The sequence below is a fragment of the Rhea pennata genome, chromosome 18, assembly GCF_028389875.1.
Source record: "Rhea pennata isolate bPtePen1 chromosome 18, bPtePen1.pri, whole genome shotgun sequence".
NCBI lineage: Eukaryota > Metazoa > Chordata > Aves > Rheiformes > Rheidae > Rhea > Rhea pennata.
The window spans coordinates 14,695,751-14,718,394 of NC_084680.1; the positions used below are offsets into that span (position 1 = coordinate 14,695,751).

Here is a 22,644-nt window from a genome sequence, read left to right on the forward strand (position 1 = left end):
GGAACCGCCTGCGGCTCTCCCGGCGTGGAACAACGTTGAGGGTGGGAGATGCCTGAGCGGGGTTGCCCCCAAAGCTAATGTATGGTTAAGTGCAAACCTTTCTGATTTGCCTAAGGTAAAGACTAATAAAATAGTCATAGGAAACTTGTCTTCCTTTTAGATAATTTAAGACAGACAACAATTAATTTGGAAAATACTGCTTCATGGATAGTGAGAGGAACATTGAAGAAACAGAGCAGGAGGTGTATTTTGCTAGTTTTTATTTCATTATCTTTTTCACCTTTACAAAATTATTTGCTAGGTTAAAAACTCTGTGCTGAGTTGCTGCCAACTGCAAGCCTGCCTCATGCACAGAACTGTCCAGAGTTTGTGTTTTTTATGGGAATCACAGAATCACTGGAATTCTGCAGAGCTGATGTGGGTCAACCGGAGAATGGACTGAAAGGATGTGGCCTGTGTGCTTCATGGGGTGGCTGTAAGAAACGACAGCTTTAACGGGGGTTGTTTTCTTGCGGTTAGACTCGGTTGAAATGATTAGGGCTTGAAGCTTTGCCAAGAGTTCACTCTTAACCAAGAGATCATTACTGCAATTAGGTGGTAGTTTTGACCGACATACTCTGTGAAATGTCAAATACTGAAGTGTGCTTGGGAGCAAAAGAAACCATAGGGCTAAACGACAGCTCTGGGCTTGTGTGTGCAACTCCGTAGAGATTTATCCCATTCTCTTTCTGCTGTTTGGCAGCTGATTACCAAAGTTGGATTATATAACGAGAGAAAACTGTAGGAGCCTTAGCGCTGCCTCTTTGCGTGGCTGTTGGCAGGGCCCGGCTGCAGAGCAGCGCAAGGCTCGGCATGGGCACTTCTGCCCCAGAAAGCCAGCAGAGCCAGCCCGTCCCTGCCATGAGCTCTGGATGCTTTTCTAAACACAGAGGCAGCAATTGCATTTCTTTGGCCTTTGTTTCTCATCTCACTGCTTGGGTAGATCAGTACTGTTGGTCAGATTTATTACGACTGTCCACTGGCTACTCTAGCTTGCTGTGCTAGGTGCTGTACAACATAGGAAAGCAGAAGGTCACTGCCATGAAGAGCTTGCAGTGCACATGGAAATGCCAGGAAAGGCTAAGGAAAAGAAAGAGCAGTGATCTGGAGGCAGATACTGCATTAGTATCAAGCATTTTATGGACTGGACCGTAGCTGGAAAGGAAAAGGGGAGAGGACACAACAGTGGAAAGAGGAAGTTATCTTCTCTACTTCTGAGTAAAAGTTATACAGCAGAAATTTTAAAAGTCACACTTAGCCTTATACAACATAATCAGAGCATAACAGAACTGTTCCAGTTAGTTTTCCTGTATGCAGAGGCTGTGCAATTGAGTGCTGGTGCCATCTTCCTCCTCTGGAGCATGTGTGCTGCCAGGAAGAAGAACATCAGCAGCCCCATGGGACTGACCTCTGCATCCCTTCATTTCCACTGAAGCCACTTCAATTGCTCTGTCTCTTTTTACATTCATACTGCTAATCCTACTGTAATGGGATTTCACGAACTCAGGAGCAGAACCTTATCAAGAAAGGCTAAGGCTTTGTTAAAAACTTATTGAAAAGCTTTTACTAATTTTTCATCAATCTACAAATGAATAGAAAACTATGAGACAATGTCTTCCTGGCCAAAAGCATTTGCACCTTTTCCCATGGCTGTTCCTTGGACATGCCTGTGTTTTATTGTGGAATACATTGAAGGTGAGGAGCTACTGGGTGGTTCCATCAACGTGTCTGGGCGTTCAAAGCAGGAAGCCGCATCATCACCAGCTGTCCTGTCTTCCAGCAAAGTAAACAAGGGTCACGAAATCGTCAGCCCCACTGGTCCTCACACAGATAATCTCCAAGGTACCACTATCTGTTCCTTTGCATAACCCCACGTCAGCCCCTCACAATGCAACAACTGTCTCCTACCAGCTTATCTTTGCTGCTTTTTGTATCTACACAGAGGTGGCTTTTACACTGGGAACAGAGGGGTCATCCCTACCAGAACGTTATTAGCCTCTGTGAGTTTTATTTCCCTCTTGTGTTAAGCACTGATGGTGCACAGGCCAGTGCCAAGCCAGAGCAGATGTACGAGGTCCCACCAGCTGAGCAGCATTAGAGTCACCACTATCCAGATGAAGGGGGACCAGGAACTGCACACTGAGCTCACACTGGAAAAGACCAGCAAGAGCAAATACAGCCAGCTTGAAGCCAGCCCTGACTGGTCTGTGTCCTTGCTGCTGTCAAGTTTCATTTATTTCTGGGTGAGAAAACAAGTTGCAGTTGCTGAAGGTGTAGGATATCTCTTACTTGCAAGTTATTTGCAGTAGTGTGTGCAGGCTGCAGCAGGCACATACCCAGCAACCAGTTTTCAACTCCTTTCCAAACCTGGGGAAATCCAATTGTCCGCACATGGCATATGAGATAGCTTTTGTCGGGGTGGTTGGTGGAGCAGGAAGAAAGCAAAGTGGTGCTAGCATTTCTGGGATCCCACAAGGCTTCACAGCAGATGTCCAGAAGTGATTGGAAACATGCACAATGAAGAAATAAATTCTCTGTCCCCTTTTGAGTATGTGGATTAGCATGGACACATTTTTTCTAGTGAACAAAGTATGTTCAAGAGGAAGAATGTGGTGAAAAAGTGAAGTCTGTGGCACTGTTATCTGATTTCTGACCATGATCTGTTTTAGATATATTTTTCTCAATACCTGAACTCTGGAAAGCCTGCTAGGATCCAAACATCACTATTTTCATGTTGTTTGTATTATTGGGGTTTGGTAACTCCTGAATGGGCTTCCAAGTTATTAGAGAGCCCCTTGCCTGCGTCAGGGGAGTTGTTCTGGACTGACATTTTGATGTGTTGAGTGTCTAATTTGCAAACAGAAAATCTATGTGCAGCCTTTTATTTTTATCTATTGAGCAGCCATTATGTTCAGCTTCATTATGAAACAAAAGTACAGCGTGAGCTTTCAACAAGCAATGGTTGGATATTCTTTATCCAAAAGAAACCATATTACACTTTGCTAGTACAAAACACACTCCCGCTGAGGAGACATTAAACAAAAGTACTCACTTGGAAAAGAAGAAAAAGTGGAAGCTGCCAGCAGTGATCAGATGACAGATATTTTTGTTAGGAAATAATATCTTTCTCTGATTTCCTGAGAGGTTGAATATAAAGCATAAAACAAGGAATAGTGATGAAATCCAGAAGAATTACCTCTGTGTATTCTGCTGGAAGAGGGTAAACAAGTACCTATCTGCCGCCCAGGTACAACAGGCGCTGTTTGGACAGCTGCACTGAAAGGTGCTGCCTGACAGGGGCTTGGTGATAATCATTCTGGTTTTATATGAGGTTCATCTATAGAGATAGCTGCATTAATAAACCCTACACAGCAGAGAAGGTGGATTTTCTGATGCATACCAACTGCTAATGTAAAACATACTCTAGTGAGAATTCCTTGAAAACCTGCATTTACTGCTGCAATAATAGTAAAAGGTCACCTTGGATCACATTTGTAAAAGGTCAGACGCTGGTGGAGATATCAGCCTGTGCACACAGAACAGGAGTGGGTACATTCATTGCAGTTCTGTCTGCAGCAATGGCTGAAAATCATCTGGGGTCAGATGTAAAAAAAAGTTTCTTCTATTCTGACTGACTGATGATGGGAGAGGGATTATTCATATAATACGGAATGCCTCTGGGACTGGTAAAAACTGTCAAAAATGGGAGAAGTATTTTTCAATGCACCATTGTGCCGAGCTGGTTTTGCATATCCATGTTCTCAGGATGCACTATGATGAATGCATGCCTTTAAAATTGTTACGCTAGCAAAGTTTCATAGAATAGCTTGCTTCATGTGACATGGCACAAGGTATGTAAGGCAAAGCGTATGCATGCTTTTCAGCTTGGCATCTGAAATACAAATCTAATCGGAGTAGGGAATTGTTTTCTTCAGTCCGCAGGGAAGTTTTTGGTGTGAAATGGGTCCAGAGGTATTGTAGGAGTTGATTTTGTGTCCTCAGAAGTCGGTTCTGAGGTGATCTGACAAACGCCTCGTTCACACGTTGCTGCGCTCTCCTTCAGCCGGTGGAGCCCCACCAAGACCTGACAAACCTCAAAGATAAAGGAGTTTGTACTGAATACTGCCTCTCCAGCTGTTCTCAGCCAGATGTGCTGAAAGCATCCCAAGCTTGTTCTCGACATTGCAGTTTTCAGCTTTAAAGAAAAGATACTCCTGGAGAGGTCACCATAATTGAAACAGTCCCAGAAGGAACTGTCATTTCCGTACATAAGCTGTCTCTCCTTCAGGCCTAGCAGAGGCACTGCCAGAAGGGACCATTGAACTGAGGAGCTGTCTGAGAAACTGGTGGCGTCATCTTCGCCGTCTTGCAGCCCAGCTTCTCTGATTCCTGTATAAATTATATCTGATCTACTCTGGGGTATTTCAAGAGACGGTAATTCATGTGGGATGGATTTACATTGTTCTGAACGATTCTGCTGGTGATATTTATTTGAGACGCCGTATGAAGTCTCTAACGCTGGTCACTGCACGGAGGGTAAACAATGGTCTTTGCCTAATGAATTTATATTCTAATATGAGCAAAGTGCGACCTCCTTTCTCCACATTATCTTTTCTCAGCTAAATCTGAGACACAAGAAACATCATTTATGTTCAGAAATGAAACCTAAAAGCCATATCACCAGGATCCCAAATGCTTCTGTGAAAGAAGGTGGGAGATGTTCACGCTGGAGTCCGGTCTTAAGTCCCATCACATTCTCTGATCCCACCACTGACCCCTACAGTATAAGGTGAAATACAGAGCAGCGACTGACAGTAGTTACTGCAGCTGCCTAAGACTTGGCAGCTTTTTACTGAGCACACAAGAGCATTCAATACCATTTATTGCTAGTCTCGGAAGGTTGCGGAGTGATCAGCATTCTTGGAAATGAATGGCCTTTTCATGTTGTTTATTTCATTTTTCTGGATGGACACAGCACTCCTGAAAGTGAGGGATTAATGGTCCTGGCTGGATGCAAGCAGCTTGCAGCCAGCACTTCACACTCTGTCTCTTGGGTCAGATGCTAAAAATAAAGTGTGGGACTCAGAAAGTGGTTTCCAAATATTTGTCAGAAAACTAATCAATGATACCCTGTGCTCGTCTCCAGTCTGCCAGCGCTATCTAGTAAATTTTCCCAGAGAATCACTGTTGTCCATGACATGGCTTTAGTGTTACTCTTTCCTAGCCCTCTTGTTCTGCTTAAGATTTACCTTTGCCTCCGGGGCAGCTTGATGTTGCTAAGCGAAAAAGAATAGTTGTCTTTCAGGCATGTTTGGGATACTCCTCGCATTCAGGCTGCTAGGCAGACACTTCAAATAAGTGTCAAGAGGCTGAAATGCCGACCAGAGCTGCTAACTCTGCATTCAGTTAATTTTTTTTTTGTACCAACTGCAGTGGAGGCACTGGGGAGGCACCCTCATGCAGTGAGCCCTGGAGCTAAGGCGTGAAAGGGGGTTCCTTGTCCAGGCACAGGGCTGTTGCCAAGCTGGGACCCTGGGGCAGCGGCGGGGCGGCAGCGCTGCGGGTGCCGGGCAGCCCTGTTCCACGCTGGGCCTCGGAGACCCTCCCAGAGCAGCCAGCGGATGACGGGAACCGTTGGAGAAGCCGGCTGACACGGAGCCGCAGGCTCATGCCCATCTCCGTGGTGGTGATTTTCCAGCCCCTGTCCAGCCTGTGCAACCCCTGCCAGCGGTGGGAATTCGGCTGATGACATCAAAGCATGCATCATCCGATGGCATTCCCGAGTGCAGATTCTGCAGATGCTTCCAAAGTATTTTAGGCACAGAAACTGCGGCTTTCACTGCTAGGAGGCCGTCGTTTGCAGAGCCATGATTGCTGGCCTGTACAGCAGTCCCGGTGCCGTGCAGCGGTTATGCCTCACCTTTCTGTTGAAATAGTAGCAGGTATGGCACACACCAGTGGCACCATTTCAACTTTACAATGTTTCTAGATGGAATATTGATGGATTTGGGCCTCAGAGTGACTAATTAGCATGTAAGATTCCTCAAAAGGGTTAACATGGGATCTTTTTAATTGTCAAAAGAGTTTCAGGCTATTAGTGTTGGCATATTCTTCAATAATCTGTTTTATTTTTACCTGCTGGGAGCTTAATTAAAAAACAAAGAGGCTCAATTTAAAGCCCATTACTATGCTAATTTTGTAAGAACTGGGCGGTGATTAAGAAGCTTTAAAAAGAGGAGTTTAGTTTGCTCTAGGGAATGGGTTGCAGGCAGGTTTTATTTCGTTTCATTAGCTAGCTACAATTATTTATAAACTAAACGGAAATGATATTAAAGAGTAATGAAAAAACCAGCATCTATGTATTATTGAACAGCAGAACTTTTTTTAATTTAGCATTGAAGTGTGCAGAGCCTTTATTACTTCAACTTGCAGTTAACATAGCTAAATGCAGTTGTTAAATATAAGAGGCTTTTAAAATATGCCCATAAATACAGAGCTGTCTGGTTTGCTTTTCCTATAGATCATTAGAGTAAGTTTATAAAGATATCAACATGACAGTAAAGATGAACTGTCTCTTTTTAAAAAGATTTTATGAGGCTTTAAGCAGGAAAATTTCTTAACGAATAAATTGCGAAGATACATTTTTCATACTATGTATTTAGGTGTAGCTCATATGTTGTATAATCTTACAGCCCCACAAACTTTCTACTGTCTTTTGTCTGTCATGCAAAGTATAACCCAAAATAATATCTGTAATTAAAGCTGTTGAGGTGTACCAGGGAGGAGCAGAGGTATAGCATGAAGCTCAAAGCGAGAGCAGGGCAGTAGAAGCACGATGAAGAACAGTGACATGTCTACATGCAAGGCCAGTGAGGTGCTGGTGCTGCCAGGCCGACGGGTGAGGCTGGTGCCAGGAAGAGGCTGCAAGATCAGTCAGAGCAAGTCTGGGAGGAGCTTCAAGCCAAGAGGGCAGTTTGGAGCTGAATCTTGCAAACAGGAGGTACCTGCAAGGATGTAGGCAGGGAGACGTATCTGGACCTGCGGGAGCAGGTCACACTGGTGTGCGTCTTCAGCGCTATTGGGGGAGATGCTGAGCCCATGCCTGGAGGAGCCACATCTCTGGTGACACCAGTGTTTACTACTACACTTTCATATAAAATACATAACTGTTGGAGTCCTCTCTGGCATGCTATGGAGCAGGCACTGTGTTTTCCTTCTACTGCAGGAGACAGGCTATGGAGCTCAGGAGCCTCCATGCCCCTTGGCCACAGGAGCGGCAAGGACAGCACATGTGCAGGCATGGGCTGCAGGTCTCTTGCACATGTGCAGGCTGCAAATGTTAGCTCAGTTCCCATAGGGGAAGCAGTTGTGTGAGCAGTGGGAGACTGCAAGCCCCCATGCGGGACAAGCAGGGCTGCAAGTGGAGCCACATCAGGGGCCCATGCAGCCTTGCAGCAATGAAGAACCAAGGTACCAAGAGTCCTAAGGCCGTCCCAACTGATTGCTGCCGCAGTGCAAAGCACAGTCCTGAGCAGGGCCCTTGCAATGGATGTGCTGGGCTTGTCCATGCTCTGCAGGGCGCCTAAGTTGTCGTCTTCTTCAGTTCTGCCTTTATTCCTTGCTTGAACTAGATGTGCCTCTTATACATGTCACCCTGCTGAGGAGGCTGAGCCTGAAATGTGAAACCAGCTTTTAAACACAATTTCGGCACTAGACTAGGGGTGGGATGACAGAGAACTGTGCCTTTCTGCTTGTATATTAATAAAAGGTCCTTGGGAGCCTCAGAGGGAAGACTTCCATGAAAGGGACCTCAGGTCAGCCTCAGTATCTAATCCCACTGCAGTACACTGGTTACCAGTGGCGATTCACCCAGCTGAAGCTACATGAAGGCTGTGGTGGAATCCAGGCCCTGTGTCTCCTCTGCAGGTGCTAACCCTCATCCAGCAGCTTGTGGCCCTGCAGGTGCAATGGACACATGTTTCAGACCATCATTTTAGGGTAAATGCTACTAATTTTAGGTTGTATTAACATGTGACCCCCACAAACTGGCGTGGTTGTGGGTCAGATAGCTGCTGCTGTCCTTGCTGGGGGCGGGGGTGGCAACATGTGGGACAAGGCTGGGGGATATCTAGAGACTGCCACAGGTAGGAAAGCGTTGGGGGCCTGAGGGAACCCCTGTCTGTGAGGGTCTGTCCGTGAGCAAGTGCCTGATGTTTGAGCTGATCGCTCAAGTGCCCCATGCAGCTGACCGGTGATTGCCAGCACAGACACGACTGCTAGAGAGGGTAGCTGTGATCACAAAGTTCAGCAACGAGGCTTCAGGTTCCCCTAGGAAGGACCACCGCATTAAGAAAGCACCCGATGCACGAAACAGGGGCTGGTCCTGCGTCATGGCTGATGCTGGGGCTGCAGAGATGCAGTTCCTGACACTGTCACCAATGCCAGTATGAATTATGGCAAGACTCCTAACAAAACTGTAGAGGCTGAAATCAGTAGGATTTTGACTTCTAAGAACCTTTGGGGTTCTAAGCACTGGAACCTAATACAAACCACTGAGGTAAATTTAAGGCTTTTAACTGATTTTAAGAACTTGGTTCAAGCTCTTGTTCTGTGTTTCTGAGATATGGAGATGAGAATATTTCTTCCTTCTGTTTCAAGTTTAAGCATTTAGAACAGGAAGGTCTTTTACTATATGGGACTAATATAGGGGGTATCTGATCTTCTCTCTTGATATTCCTCATGGAAGATGCTCTTTTCCACATTCAGATCACTTAGAAACATTAGAACCAGTTGGAATTAAGAATGCTCTGAAAATGTCACCTTTGGGTAGAGAACAGGCACTTGACAACTAAACAACGCCTGGAGCTGTTTGAACCACCTGGCCTTAAATACACACAAACTTCAGATTCTTCAAGGAAACCTGAGGAGGTTTGGGGCAGGAGCTTTATGTACTCTTTTGATCTGAATTTGAAAAGCTCTTCCCCTCCACCCCCAACCTGCCCACCCGCATAAATGAAGAGGTCACTTGCTTTTCTTGAATGGCTGCTACTGAGTGCTGCAGGTGCTACTCCTGTGACCAGCAGCTTCGTTTTTCAGGTGCAGGCAGGTTTTTTCTGCAGTCGGGACAGCGACTGCATTGGAGTACTGCAAGGACTGGCCAGATCGTGCTCTGACCCATTGCTCCTGCCTGTCCATGCAAGTGCATGCTGAGAGCTTGCAAATTATTACCTGCTCTGTGTGCTGAACCTGTCCTGGCTCACAGTGTGTCCTTTCATCATCCCATCAGCACGTAATGTCTCTGCAGTTGACTGCATCTTCTCTCAAACTGGTGGTTTCAAATAGGGAGCACTCTCCTACAGCTAGTGCTCTTGTAAGACCTGCTCAAAGGCACCCTCAGGGAACTTCCTGATGGAGCATGTTCTCTTCCCATTACCCCTTGTTGGACAAATCTCTGCCCTTCATGCCAAGGCAAACTGGAGTGTTTTCTACGGGTAGAGGTGTAAGTGTTGTCTTCTGTCCTAGGAAGTGGTGTGGCTGAGACCTGAGACAATGTGACCTTCACCACGGCGTGTTTGTGGGAAGTGTGCTTTGCACCTCTCCCCCTTTAATTTTTTTTTTTTTTTTTAACCAAAAAGTTAAGGACCCATCAACAACTGAGCCATTTCACCTCTCAAGCCACTGGCTGCTTCTTTCTCTTAAACTTACATTTCTGAGGCTAGGATTTGTATATTTTCTCTGTTTAGAAAGTGTTTGGTAGGTCAAACTAAAGACATCAAAATGTAATATGAACAAGCAGGGATATGAAGAAACACTAACCATTTGTGTATTTATTTGCCTGAGACCTAGTCTAACTCTGATTGCAGTAGCAATGTGTATGGAATAACCCACCTCAGGATGCAGAAAACAGATGGCACTTTGAGAGTGAGCTGTATGATAAAAATGGAACAATTTGCTTTCTCTGGAGGACCATGAACCATTTCCAAGTCCATATTCAAGAGCTCCTATTTTCTAGTCAATCCATGAATTGTCCAGACACTGTCAAGACTGTTGTCCTCAGGTTTGAGCTTTTTCTGAGCACATATCTGATTACAATAGGATTTATAAATGTAGAGACATGTTTCAGGACAAATCTATTGTTATTATTATTGTTTGTCAAATTAATTTTTAATTCTTTTTATTAAAATTATTTTTACCTTCCTACCGTTTCATCTTTAGTTCTATAGCAACCTTACACTTCTCACACCAGAATAGCTGGTAGGGCATCCCTAATTTAAATAGTGATTCCAGCAACGGAATTCTTGACAAAAGAATACAAAAAATGAACAAAAGTAATACAAAAATTAAAAATTACTCATATCCCCTTGCACATCTGTGACTCAAATATCTATAGAAACCAGCAGGACTTCTGCTGCCAAACTCTTTTTGCTGCTCCAGAGTATGTAAGAGTATGTAATGAAGTGCAACGTCCTTGAGCCATTTAGGCTCTGTCAAATCAATGTATATTGTGACGCTTCCACAGTTGTATCAGGGAGAAAAGCTTAATGCTAGGACTCTGCTGCTTCTGTGAGCCAGCCTGGGGCTGAGCCTAGCCACAGAGTGCTTCTTGTGAGGAAGGTCCTACAGCAGAACAGCTTAAAAAAACTTCTTTTGGTTCTAAAAGGAAAACAGGGCTAACCAGGATCCCTGAGGTCTTTTAAATGTCACTTGGCCTTCTTTTGACCCGGTATACACCTTACATTCTTCCTTTAATGATTGACACTCAGTGGGTATGTGCCTTCAGGCATATTGAAGTTGTAGCTGCTTCTTCATCAAAGCAACTGTTTACAGCTGGTTTGAGTTGGATGCCAATAAACAGTATTCTTTTTGTCTCAAAATAAAAAGCAGCTTAAGTTCCTAATGATAAGGATTTTGCGCTTTGTAGAGGAAAAATTCAGCTAGGTTGGGACAGCCAGCCACTCAGCTTAGCAAGTCAGAGCACTTTATACTTCCAGCTAAACCGCTTTTATCTCCTCAAGTGAGTGGGCTATAGATTCTTATCACTGTGGCAGAAGTGATGAAGGTAACATCTTTAGTTGGAAATCATTGGCAACATGTGGAGAAAGCTTAAGATGTTGTCACACTTTAACTTGGTCCTAATCTGTTCAAAGGCAGTTCATACTTTCTAACTGCACCAGCAGGTAGTGAGAGGGAGTCACAGACCATCAGGGTAAAATAGCTCATGCCATTCTTTAGGGAGTTTATGACTTTCATAAAGTGGGTACAAAGAAACTGCAGCAGTAACTGTTGCTGTCTAAATGAAGAGCTTATGTTCACCCAACCATATTTCATTAACTTGTACACCCAAGCTTCTACATTTCCTGCCTGGTTTATGCAGCGCTAGAAGCAACATTCAATATTTTAATGCCTATTGTAAGTGAAATGAAAACAAGAGAAATGCATATATTAGCCATGTCCCTTATGTTTGACCACCTGACTTGCCCACTACAGTTAGCGGGTAGTGCATGCGAGCCCTGCATAGGAGCATTCCTGTGGCACATCCAAAATTTGCAATGCAAACTGCTTTCTGAACTGTGACATGTTGTGTTGATGTGAGATCCAAAAAGGAATCATTTTGCTTTCAACAGCAAATTGAGAAACTGTTGACATCACTTTAAATATCTGAACTGCAGATCCTTAAAAAGGGTAGTAGAAAGTAGATTTAGGACACAAGTTTCAATGGAACAAGGCTGTTTTAAGTGTTCGTATCTGTGAACAAGGGCCCAATCCTATTCCAGCTGGTATGAAAGGATGTTCTTCATTTTACTTATCTGAAGCAAAAACCGGCACAGCTCCTCCCTGTATATTTATTTTAGCAGGTGATCTTAAGAACCTCAGAATTACTGGTTAGCAAACTTCATTCTATTTCAGCAAGTATTCTTATACCATCTGTGAAAAACAAGCGAAGTGCTGTGTGAACTTTGAAGAAAGGGCAGTTAGAGCAGGATTTGTTTTAGCCAGACATTAAACAACACCTGATTTTTGGAAATGTTTATGCAACCATCAGGAATACTGTGGGATATTTCTTTGCTTTTATAGAACAATACCAAACAGTACAAATTTTCCTATGAAAAGTAAGAAATGATGTATTGATACGATGTGCTGAGGATTTTCTACATTTTCTCTCCAACAAACATCTCTATTTTTTCTCTCTATGTATGGGTGCATGTATAATATATATATATATATATCCCAAAATTAAGTAGTATTTTCCAGCTTTGACCTACTTGTAAGTTTTCATTTAATTAAAAAAAGTCTGAAAAAGTTAATAAAATGTTTAGACAAACCTTTCAGTCTTGTGAGCTTAAGGGAATAATCCTCTTTGCATGCCTAATAATGTTGTTGGTGTCTAATGGGATTTCATTTTCACACATGTGGAAGTGGCTTGTGTGATATATGTTTAACTGCTGAAATAACTTAAAACCTATGCTAATGTTCCAGGCAAAAGCAAGTTCTGGACATGCAATAGGGCCTTGTTTGTTGATAAATCTTCATGGGTTTAGTTTACCAAATCCTGACTGCAAACATGGATGCTGATAGGTAAGTCTTTAGCGCTTGATAGAGTGCTATCCATACTTGGCCTTACTGAAGTTTGCAGATTTTGGCATTTCCCCATTCATCTAAGAATTCAATTTATAGAGCAAATATCATATCTGTCCACACTAGAATAAATAGTCTAGTCTGGTCATTAACATTAAAAGGATGAATCAGATATTTGGAGTCTTCAAAGAAGTCTGTATAAAAGGAGCTATGTATTTTGCATCATAGAATTAATAATATACAATTGTCATGATGCTAATAACATTGACATTAACATCCATGTTACAAGAATAAAGGATCATTCCTTGACATTGCTGGACTCCTTTGATTTATTTCAGTGTTCCTTTTCCTGCTAAGGCTAGTGCTATCCACAGATTTCTCCCTAAACTCTGTGCCTCTGATAAGACTCTTCTGTCTTGCAAGAAGAGTGAACTTTATGGGGGAAGGACAGTAAAGAGAAACTATATGAGATGATTAGGGAAAAAAATAAGTTTTCTTCCATTAAAAGTCAGGCTAATAGGCCATGATTTAGAGCAGAATGTAGCAGGGACCTTTGTAAGACAAACAACAACTTTTCATGCTCAGATGGGGATTCTTGGGTTAAATTGCTATCTTTGAGTTCTGAACTTGGAAAGGTATTAAAGTGGAATTAAACCTTTACACAATCTGGCTCTTGTGTCATTCAGGATTTTTTTTTGGTTCTGTTTAATTGTACATCACAGCGGGGTTCTGAGTGACTGGTGCTCTAAAGAAATGAGGGGTAGGGTTAAGTCTGCAGCCCACTGCTCTCTGCTAATCCTCCTTGTTCCTTGAAGAAGGATTTACTTTTGCTGCCCGCTTGTGAAAGACCTTCCCGGTGCCGCGGAGATTGTTGTGGCTTTCCTGGGGAGGTGTGGTTGCTATAGCAGGGAGTCACGCCTGGGTATTCTCTCAAACCCTACTGAGAATGGGCCAAAAAAGAGCCGAAGAAGAGTAAAACTGGGGATTAAAAAATGGAACAATGGGAGACAGGAAGATAGGAGTGGGAACAAATGGGAATTACAGCACCAAAAATAATGCAAAGTGACAAAAAGAGGAAATAGAAAAATAATAGCTGACAGTCTGCCTGAAAAGAGAAGCGCTACAAAAGAACAATTTATTTTCAATAGGCAAAGAAAATAAAAGGGCATTTGGGAAATAAGAGACGGAAGTGTGTTAACATTTTTTTATTATTATTATTCTGGCTGTACTGCAAACATGTATTTCAAATATTATACAAAACTGTTCTCTTTACCTCTTCTCACTTTCACCTTTGCTACAATTGGTTTATTCAAAACAAAATCATCTTGGGTTTTACAATGTGTTTGCTTATTCACTGTTAAGTCGTATTTCTAATGGTATTTATTCCTAGGGACTAAGTGTAGGGCAGTTCTGGGCTTTTCCTATGAAGTATTGGCTTTTTGATCAGTAACGGAAGATCCAGCTCTTCCCTCAAATACTGTTCTTGAATGATTTTCAAGGAAATAACTGCCTTTGGGAAAATGCCAGTGGGTGCTTATATTTGCTGCTGCTCACTGGAAGACAAATTTTCCATTTCTGAGCCCAGAAATGCCCAGACGGATACCTGGTGCCACCTGAGCCCGGACGCCGTGCTTGGCCCCGCAGGAGCTGCCACGGTAGCAGCGGTCCCACCGCGGGGCGGTACACTTAACCTGTGCTTAGCAGTGTTTCATCAAGAGCTAACCTCTGGGACTTTCAGATGGTATATTTTGCTGCTAAACCCCTTTGCTGCAGAAATTAAATGTGGCCTAATTATGCAAAGACCCAAACTTTTTCATCTCTGTGAAAAGCAGCAGAAATTCTCATTCCTGGTTCAAGGTTTGTCACATTACAAATAAAATTAAAAAAGAATCTCGTCCCACATCTAACAGCAAATTTCTCTGAATGCTTTTCCTGCACCCTACTGCTTTATATATAGGAGAGACGGGGAGATGTAATAGATGAAACATTTTGTTTATGAAGTGTCTATGTTTTGTTTTATTTCACATGTTTTTGCAATATAGATAACAGATTACACCACAGAGCTTTCATTGCCATGTGCAATAAAGATACTATAAAGCCTTGCTGGGTATTAATAATAGATTGTGTTGATGAGTTTGGAGAAGCTGGCAATAGACCCCCCACTGTAAAGACATTAACACCACAGGACTAAGGTATCTTTTCCTTGCAAATCAGTTGCTAAATTGGCTGTGCTGATGGGTTTGGGCACAGGCTCTCATACAGCATGACTGCAGCAGGCACAGGAAGTTATTTTGTTTTATACTGGCAAATAATGTTTCTTCTTCTTAATGTTCTTAGTTGAGGGGAAAGGCCCTGTATAAATTCTTTCCCTAAGTCATTCTTGCCAGCCAAGAAATAACCTAGAAATTACATTTGAATTGCTTTGACACGCGATTTTTTTTCTTTAAAAGTGAAGTCCAAAGAAGTGAATCACAAACAGTACAATTTCCCCACTTACAGAGCCTTTAGGGTGAATTTTCCTATAAAAATTATATTAGAAGAATTTTACTGGGTTGTTGACAACATAAAGTCCAAGATAACTGTAAATTTAGTATGCCACTTAGTGAACAAGAAAGATAAGATTTCTCATCAGACCAGTGAATAACCAACATGCTGAAGAAAGGCAGTCCTCACCCAGGCGATCTGGTTTATGAACTAAGGTGCCCCATGCTACACAGGGTATTAGCCACTTACCCACCTGGAATCACTAGGGTTGTAAAGGTAGAAAAGGAAGATGGATTTAGTTTAATATGTGTAAATAACTGAATGAAAATGCAAGGAAAGAAAAATGAAAAAAAAATGGTTTTCAGTAATGGGGTAAACTTGCTCATCAGAGTTTCATCAGCAGAAGTGAAAACTGCCCATGATGTGTTATGTTTTTATGAAACTTGGATATAATTTAAAGCAATACAAAAGCTATAACAGTAGAAGCTTGTTTCCCACTGCCACTCCCCCCCCCTTTTTTTTAATTTATGGACAAGATAACATTATTTCCCATATGTTTACAGTCCCTAAAAATATAATTCTAACAAAATCGTAATATTTTGTTAATTCATTACACTCCCTAATTGAAGCTATGACTTTATCAATTCAATTGGAGCCCTTAACTTCTATAACAGTTTCTGTGCTCCAGAACAGATTAGGAGAAAATTGCAGCCATAATCTGTATAGTGCAATTGCCATGCTATAAAGAGGAATGGGAGTAGCTGGGAAGAGCTATTGGATTCCCAAAGGTGGAGCACAGTAGAGCAATATCAGTGACTTGTAAATGAAAAATTGTTTTAATTCCCTTCTAACAGCAATAATTCGATTCTTCATAAATTTTTCCATCAAAGTGTTGTACGGAAAAATGCTGTAAAATAGAACTGTATGGCAGTGATGGAAGACAGTTGAACAAAGTGGTCAATTAGGGGCTGAAAATTAAGCAAAGAAAAGAATCTATTCTGTCACATTCTGCTTGAAGCAAGAAACTCCTCTACACTTTACATTTTATGTTTTACGTGATAGTTCAGGAAGATACAACTTTTTAGGTCATCGTGTCGCCCCCCCGGCCAGTTTCCCTCGCGCGGCACCTTTGGGATGTATGTGCCTCATGCACATCCCTGCACCCTTCTGCGTCTCCCAGCTCCCAGGGGCCGGGGCTGCCGGAGGGAAGCGGGATGCAGCCCCAGGCATCGGCTGGTGGCCGGCGCCCCCCGAGCTCGTCCCTCCTCCTCTCGAGCCCGTGGGACTTCTTGGGAAGGAGACCCGGGAGCGGCGGAGAGCGTCCGGCCGACGGTGACTTCCCCGCCGCGGCGAGCCCGAGCGCCCTCGGCACGTGGCAGCGCGCTGCCCCGTCCGCTGGGACGCTGTTGCGCGGCCGCACAAGGCTCCTCGTGGAAACAGGCAAATTGTTGGTGGGGAGACGGAGCGGCCTTGGCGTCCCGCGGTGCTGCGTCGCCAGCGCGGGACACGCGCCTCCAGGCGGAGTGCTGCCCAGCCGCTGGTGTCCTCACTACGGTATTAATAAATATTTCCCTCAGTTCTCATTGTAGAAAGGGGTTCCTTTGTTTTAGTTTCTCTCTAAATATTCCATTTTTTTTATAGAAACTTTTAATTTTTGTGCGTATTTTATTACCACTCTATGAAACGGAATTAGCTTCCTTTTACTGAAGTTTCAGCTATAAAATTGGCTTTAATAAAGTATGTAATTATTTTTTCTGGAGGGAAAATATTTTAAATTGATTGTTTTTTTATTTTATGGTTTCTTTTTTTTCAAACCATAAAATTATAATATTTCTGTTTCGCTTTGGTGCATTTGAGATGTTTTGAATGTTCAGAATTTAGTGTAACTAAGCAACAGCTTTTCTTTTTTATAAGCATCCATGAGCTGTAAAAGACTGCAAAAATATAAAAGTCCTATATTGGAAAAAAAAATAAAAAAAACATGCATAGTGTTTTTCCCGTTTTGTGTCATCTAAAGAACATGGAATTATCAAAATTTCTCCTGAAGAACAAGTAACAGATGTCATTCGTTAGTAATTTAATTTCTTTTTTTAATAAAACTCAGTTGTGTGAAAAGCATAATATATTTTACTTCAGTTCTAGCATACTTTGTACTACGTGAGTGCCAAGCAAACTCCCCGCTGGATGTACAGGCACGATAAAGATGTCATCTACAGGCTAGTGTTGCAAAGAAAAGTGTCAGACCTAAAGACTGCCTACAAAATTTAGCAGAGCTTGTGACCAGCATGTTTGTATAGTCAGGACATAAAGAAAAGTCAGGTATTTGCTGTGGTTTTGCCCAACACAGAATGTCAGAACTGCGCAGAAAAGAACGTGATTGAACATCTCTGATAGTTCGGCAGCAGCATCTGTCCTCTAGCATATATCAAACATGGCTTAATAACTTCCTATTCACTGTTTCACTGCAGAAGTCCAATAAATAAACAGACTGAATTAGTCTATTTTTATACCTCTGTTCTGTGTATCAAACCTCTTGAACCACATTTAATATGAGCAGCAAATTTCTCACTGCAAATCGAGATCTCTCACCACAGATTAAATTAGTTATATTTAAACAATTAGAATCTATTTGCCTGCAAACAGGAAGAAATGAAGGACCCGGGTGTGCAGCAGAAAGGTAAAGGGCGGGTTGTCAGGACATTGTAAGAGTAAACAGCAGAACAGTGATTCTCAGGAGCAGAGCAGGGTCAAACTTACAGCAAGATAACTGCGCTAGAGATAATAAATCAGTAGTACATATTAAACACCAGATGGTTGTGCCCATGCAGCAAGGCACAATGGATCATGTAACTGTGGTTGTGTTTGTAAGGATTACTGATTCAGCCTGACTTCACAGGGATATCCTAACAAATAAAATCTTTATGGCCTCTTCCGCTAGCGAACATTTTCATCTACTGTTTAAAGACAGGACCACATGTCTTAGCTATTTCATTGCCCCTAAAATATATGCAAAAATAATTTTCTAAGTTCACTCATTTTTAAGTGGTGTGTATTTTTGCTATCTAGTACTGTAAAGTTGCTTTGCAGTGATTATTACAAATGCTCAAATGAACAAAGAAGCCCATTGTTCCAAGCTTTAGCTCAGCTGAATCCCCTAAGTGTTTCAGGCATAGAGGCAAACACACTTAAAAATCCCTAAACCTATTGAGTTGTCTTTCAGAATTGTCCAGGCAACAGAATTTATTTATAAAACTCTTGCAATCATTGATTCAAAACAAGGTTTTCTTGTTCTGCTTTTCTCCTTTGTCCTCTTTGAACAATTTTCTTTGGAATGTTTTCGTTGTGCTTAAGAGTCAGAGATTTCCCGGGGCTTCTAATAAAGGCATTTGATTTCCACTCTCTGCATACTTTAACAAGTCCAAGGATTTTGAGGTTTGACATTAACTTAAGAGAGCTGGAGATAATCAGCCGTGTGGGTAAAAAGGCAAAGTTATGTAAATTATTTGTAAAATGTATAGAAAGCAAAAGAAATATTTCTTTAAATGTGGTTGGTGTGGGAGAGTCTTTGTCTCAGCGCAGAATATCTGCATGCTCCCCTTCAAATTTATTGCTTTGATTGAAACCTGTAAAGGGGTGATCTGTAAAGTATTCCTGCTATCCCACACTTCTCAACAGGTTTATTACCATTCGTTTATAAAATGAACAGTCTAATGAGCAGTGTTTTAGATCACAGATATCAAAGTCTGGTCATTTGTCAAGATCAGTTTCCTGTTGTGAGATTGCCTGGTGCAAAAAAAGTGCACAACCCTGAGTTACTCTCTGGAAGCTGAAAAAGAAATGATAAACACTTTGTAAGATATGTCTAATGAAGATTTCATAATCTCAGAATTAAAACCTACATGGTGCAATCTGTGTGTGGTGTAAGTGCATGTTACAATGCTGAGAGCATTTGAGTGCAGATTATGGAATTCTATTACGTTGACGAAAGATAAATTAAAGATAGGAAGTTCATGTACTATTGTCAGAAATATAACTGCTCATTTGAATGAGTTAATACTACATTGATGGCAACATAATTCTTTATAACTAAAAGACTGCCTTTGGTAACATTACTACGAAAGCACCATCTTTCTGGCTGTATTCAATTGTCAATAAATAACATGCAATATTTTCTATTTATGTTGGCCACCTTTTATTTTGAAGAAGAAGAGAAAAAAAACACTTGATAAAGCAATGTGGCATAGATGGTACTACTCAGGTAAACACTACACTCCATAGCACAAGGATAAATAGAAAGTAGATTGTTCTCAGTCCCAGTTGAAGAAATGTGAAAGTGGGGAAGGTATATGCTTTCCTACTTTAACCATATTACATCTGTGTTTTTACTTTCACTGGCTGATGGCAGATTTTGTGGTTTGCTTGTAGATGGTTTTGCTTGGGAGAAGGCTGGAGACCGTTATGGTCTTACCTAATGCAATGCACTGTTTATGCAGCATCAGTCCCATTTTTCTCAGAGGCCCACAAGTACCTATGTGCTATCCCCCTTGCAAAAGCCTGCAGCGAGCCCTTGCCAGCCTGGCTCCAGCACTGTTTCCAAGGAAAATTTCCCTTCCTCTTCTGTAGGGTTGGAGGGATCTGCCTGTCTACCGCTTTTGCGCCAGGAACCCCACAGCTGCTCCTCCCATGAAGCTGGGTGCTACTTCAGCTCCACTGCAGTATGGATGGGTTTGGTTCAGACAGGCATAATGCGCAGTCTGGTGGAGCCAGCCTCTCTGCTAGATCCTCTTTCCAAAGGGAAAAGGGTCCCTGTGCTCTCGGTGCCTGTCCGGCTTGACTCTGCGGTCTGTCAGCAGAGAGGCTTGGTGGAATCAGCCTCCCACGTTAACTCTTTCCGTGGAAGAACCCAGTGTGAAGTACGCTGATTGTTCATGCACTGTTTTTATTACCAGCACCAAAACAGCATTTTTATCATTATTGCCACAGCAGAATCACAAAGATTTTTTTAGAAACATCACAGTCCCAGTAGCTGCAGGATCACGGTCCCTTTCTGAAGTTTCTTTTTAGGATTTTGCCAAAGAGCAGCATTGATTTGAAATGCAGATGAAGCCAGGGACCTGCAGGAGGCTGCAAGAGCAGAAACAGCAGCGGTATTTCCCAGCCCGGCTGCTACATCTGCAGCCCATCAGGGCTGCTGCTGCGCAGAGGGCTTGTCCTGTCCCTCCTGATAGCCATCAATTGAGTTTTACTGAAGCGTACACAGGTTAACTGTCACAGTAGTGCAAATGAACTGATGCCAGTTAGAGGAGACGGATGCCTTCACAGCAGATTTGCTAATCTTCCGCTTCTTTAAGTGTGCTCCATCATAACAACACTCTTTAGACAAAAGATACAAGCTTAATTAAACTCATTCAAATAGGTTTAAGCAGTTAGATAGAAACAACATTTCAAAGTGGTCAAAATGCTTGCTCTTTTTTTCCCCTTTGTGTTTTAATCCTATCAGATATGCTATCCTGTATGTATAAAAATATTTGCTGCATAGGAATTCGTTAGCTAAAACATTGTAGTATTTTTGTGAACTTAACTAGTCAAAGTATAAAAATCGTATTTCACTTTCTCTGAATTTTGCAAAACAGTAAAAAAAGTTGTAGACAAGCCCAATAGACAGTTGAAAATAAAATGGCCTATTTACCAGTGGTGGCTGTAGGTCCCCAAGGGCCTCAGTTTCCATTTAATAGACTTAATTCATTATGTTCCCCCCCCCCAAAAGCGCTGCTCAGGCTGCCCTGTGAGGCTTGTACAATGCAAAGGTGTCATGTTATAGCCAGGATGGTGCAAGGACTCGCACCAAGCCACCAAGGGTAAGAGAGTAAATGGCTCTTATTAGACAGGAAAAAAAAAGGAAGTTCTTGGGCACTCAGACTTTCTTTGCATTTAGTATGCAAACACAAATGATTTCTTTTCCTCGTGCCCATTTCGTGACTCCTTCATTTTGCTGAAGAGCAGTGACTGCCATTTTGCTGTATTTTCTCGGCTCAGACAAAATGGAGTCTTCGAAGGACTCAGGCTACCGAAAGCCTTTGTGCTTTCTCAGATGGGTGATGTTTGCCTTTTATCTGTAAGTTGATGATTTTGAGGATGAAAAAAAAAAAGTCCAAGCACCTCATCCTAAAAGGCACAGCAGTGCAGCTGGGTTCATTTTGTTGCAAATATGTAAATATTAATGCACCTTGCACTTTGATGTATTGCGGTAAAAGACTGAATTTCAAATCTCCAAGCCCACTATGTGATGCAGGGACATAACTTAGCTATTCATCTCTATCTGAAACAGCACTCTTAAAATCTCACTTCGGGAGATTCCCAGTTGCCGTTAGAAAAGCAAAATAAAATTAAGCTAAATCATTCAAACTTTATCTTAGAAAATTAACAATGGATAAAAGAGGGGGTTTATAAAGGTTTAATAAGAACTAGTCTCAAATATCGTGTGTATTCTAGGGCCTGTGATTATAGTGGTAATTTAGCTGATTGTATCACTAGCTATCTTTGCCAAAGGAGGTTTCACACCATTTAAAATGCACAGTATTCTCCTCCAAGACAGGTTGTTCTGGAATAACTCAACATCCAAAGAAAAGCTGTGTTATTCCACTCCTCTCTTTTTCAATTGCGTGTATGTCATCTTCTCTTCAGCAATAGCATTGAGGTTCCCTGCTTTTTCTATGCCTCCTTGGAGACAGACCATACGGAGAAAGGAAAGCCATGAAGTCTGCTCAGGACAGGTTTTAAGTGATGATGTCAGAGCGCCTGCATAAAAAAAAAAAAGAAAAAAAAAGAAAGAAAAGATTGTGACTCATTCCTCTATAAGGTGAATTAAAATTAATCTGTGTTTGAACAGCATTATCCAAACTCTGAGAGCTACTTTTTGTTTCTCTTTTGAAGAGGAACAGAGCAGTAAGATAGGCACAAATCTTTGTATTTCTTAGCCAGTCGAGGCAGAGGTGGCTTGGGACTCTTTAGACCAAAGGGGCTGAGATTTCAATGAGTTGCTTGCCTTGGATGTTTCCAAGACTCCAGATGCAAGTCTCCCAGTGTACAAATGTGTACTGCAAGCTGATTGGTAGTTAAAAAAAAAAGTTTGCTGTGTTTAAATACATGTGGTGAATGATCTGACATTGCCTCTCTCTTGCAGGCTGTTTGCTGCTAAGTGCAGTGGATGCATGGAGAAGATTGCCCCGACAGAGTTTGTGATGAGAGCCCTGGAGTGTGTCTACCACTTAAGCTGCTTCTGCTGCTGCGTTTGCGAACGACAGCTGAGGAAAGGGGACGAATTTGTTCTTAAGGAAGGACAGTTGCTCTGCAAAAGTGACTATGAAAAAGAGAAAGATTTGTTGAGCTCAGTCAGCCCAGATGACTCGGACTCAGGTGAGCTTTTCCCACACCTCTTCCAACCAGAAAAGCCACAAGGGTTTGCAGAGCTTTCTTATAGAAAGTATATCCATTTGCACATCCATCCACCGATGCAAATTACAGCTCTTGGCAGGCACAGCTAAA

At 42.2% G+C, this 22,644-nt stretch overlaps 1 protein-coding gene across 2 annotated transcripts in view; it reads left to right on the plus strand.

The window, feature by feature from the left end:
- LMX1B (LIM homeobox transcription factor 1 beta) overlaps positions 1-22,644 on the plus strand; it is a 90,142-nt gene that overhangs the window by 59,982 nt on the left and 7,516 nt on the right. For both annotated transcript variants that reach the window (XM_062591004.1, XM_062591005.1), the window contains exon 3: positions 22,283-22,515. In XM_062591004.1, coding sequence (XP_062446988.1) covers positions 22,283-22,515 — 233 coding nt within the window. The remainder of the gene's footprint in view (positions 1-22,282; positions 22,516-22,644) is intronic.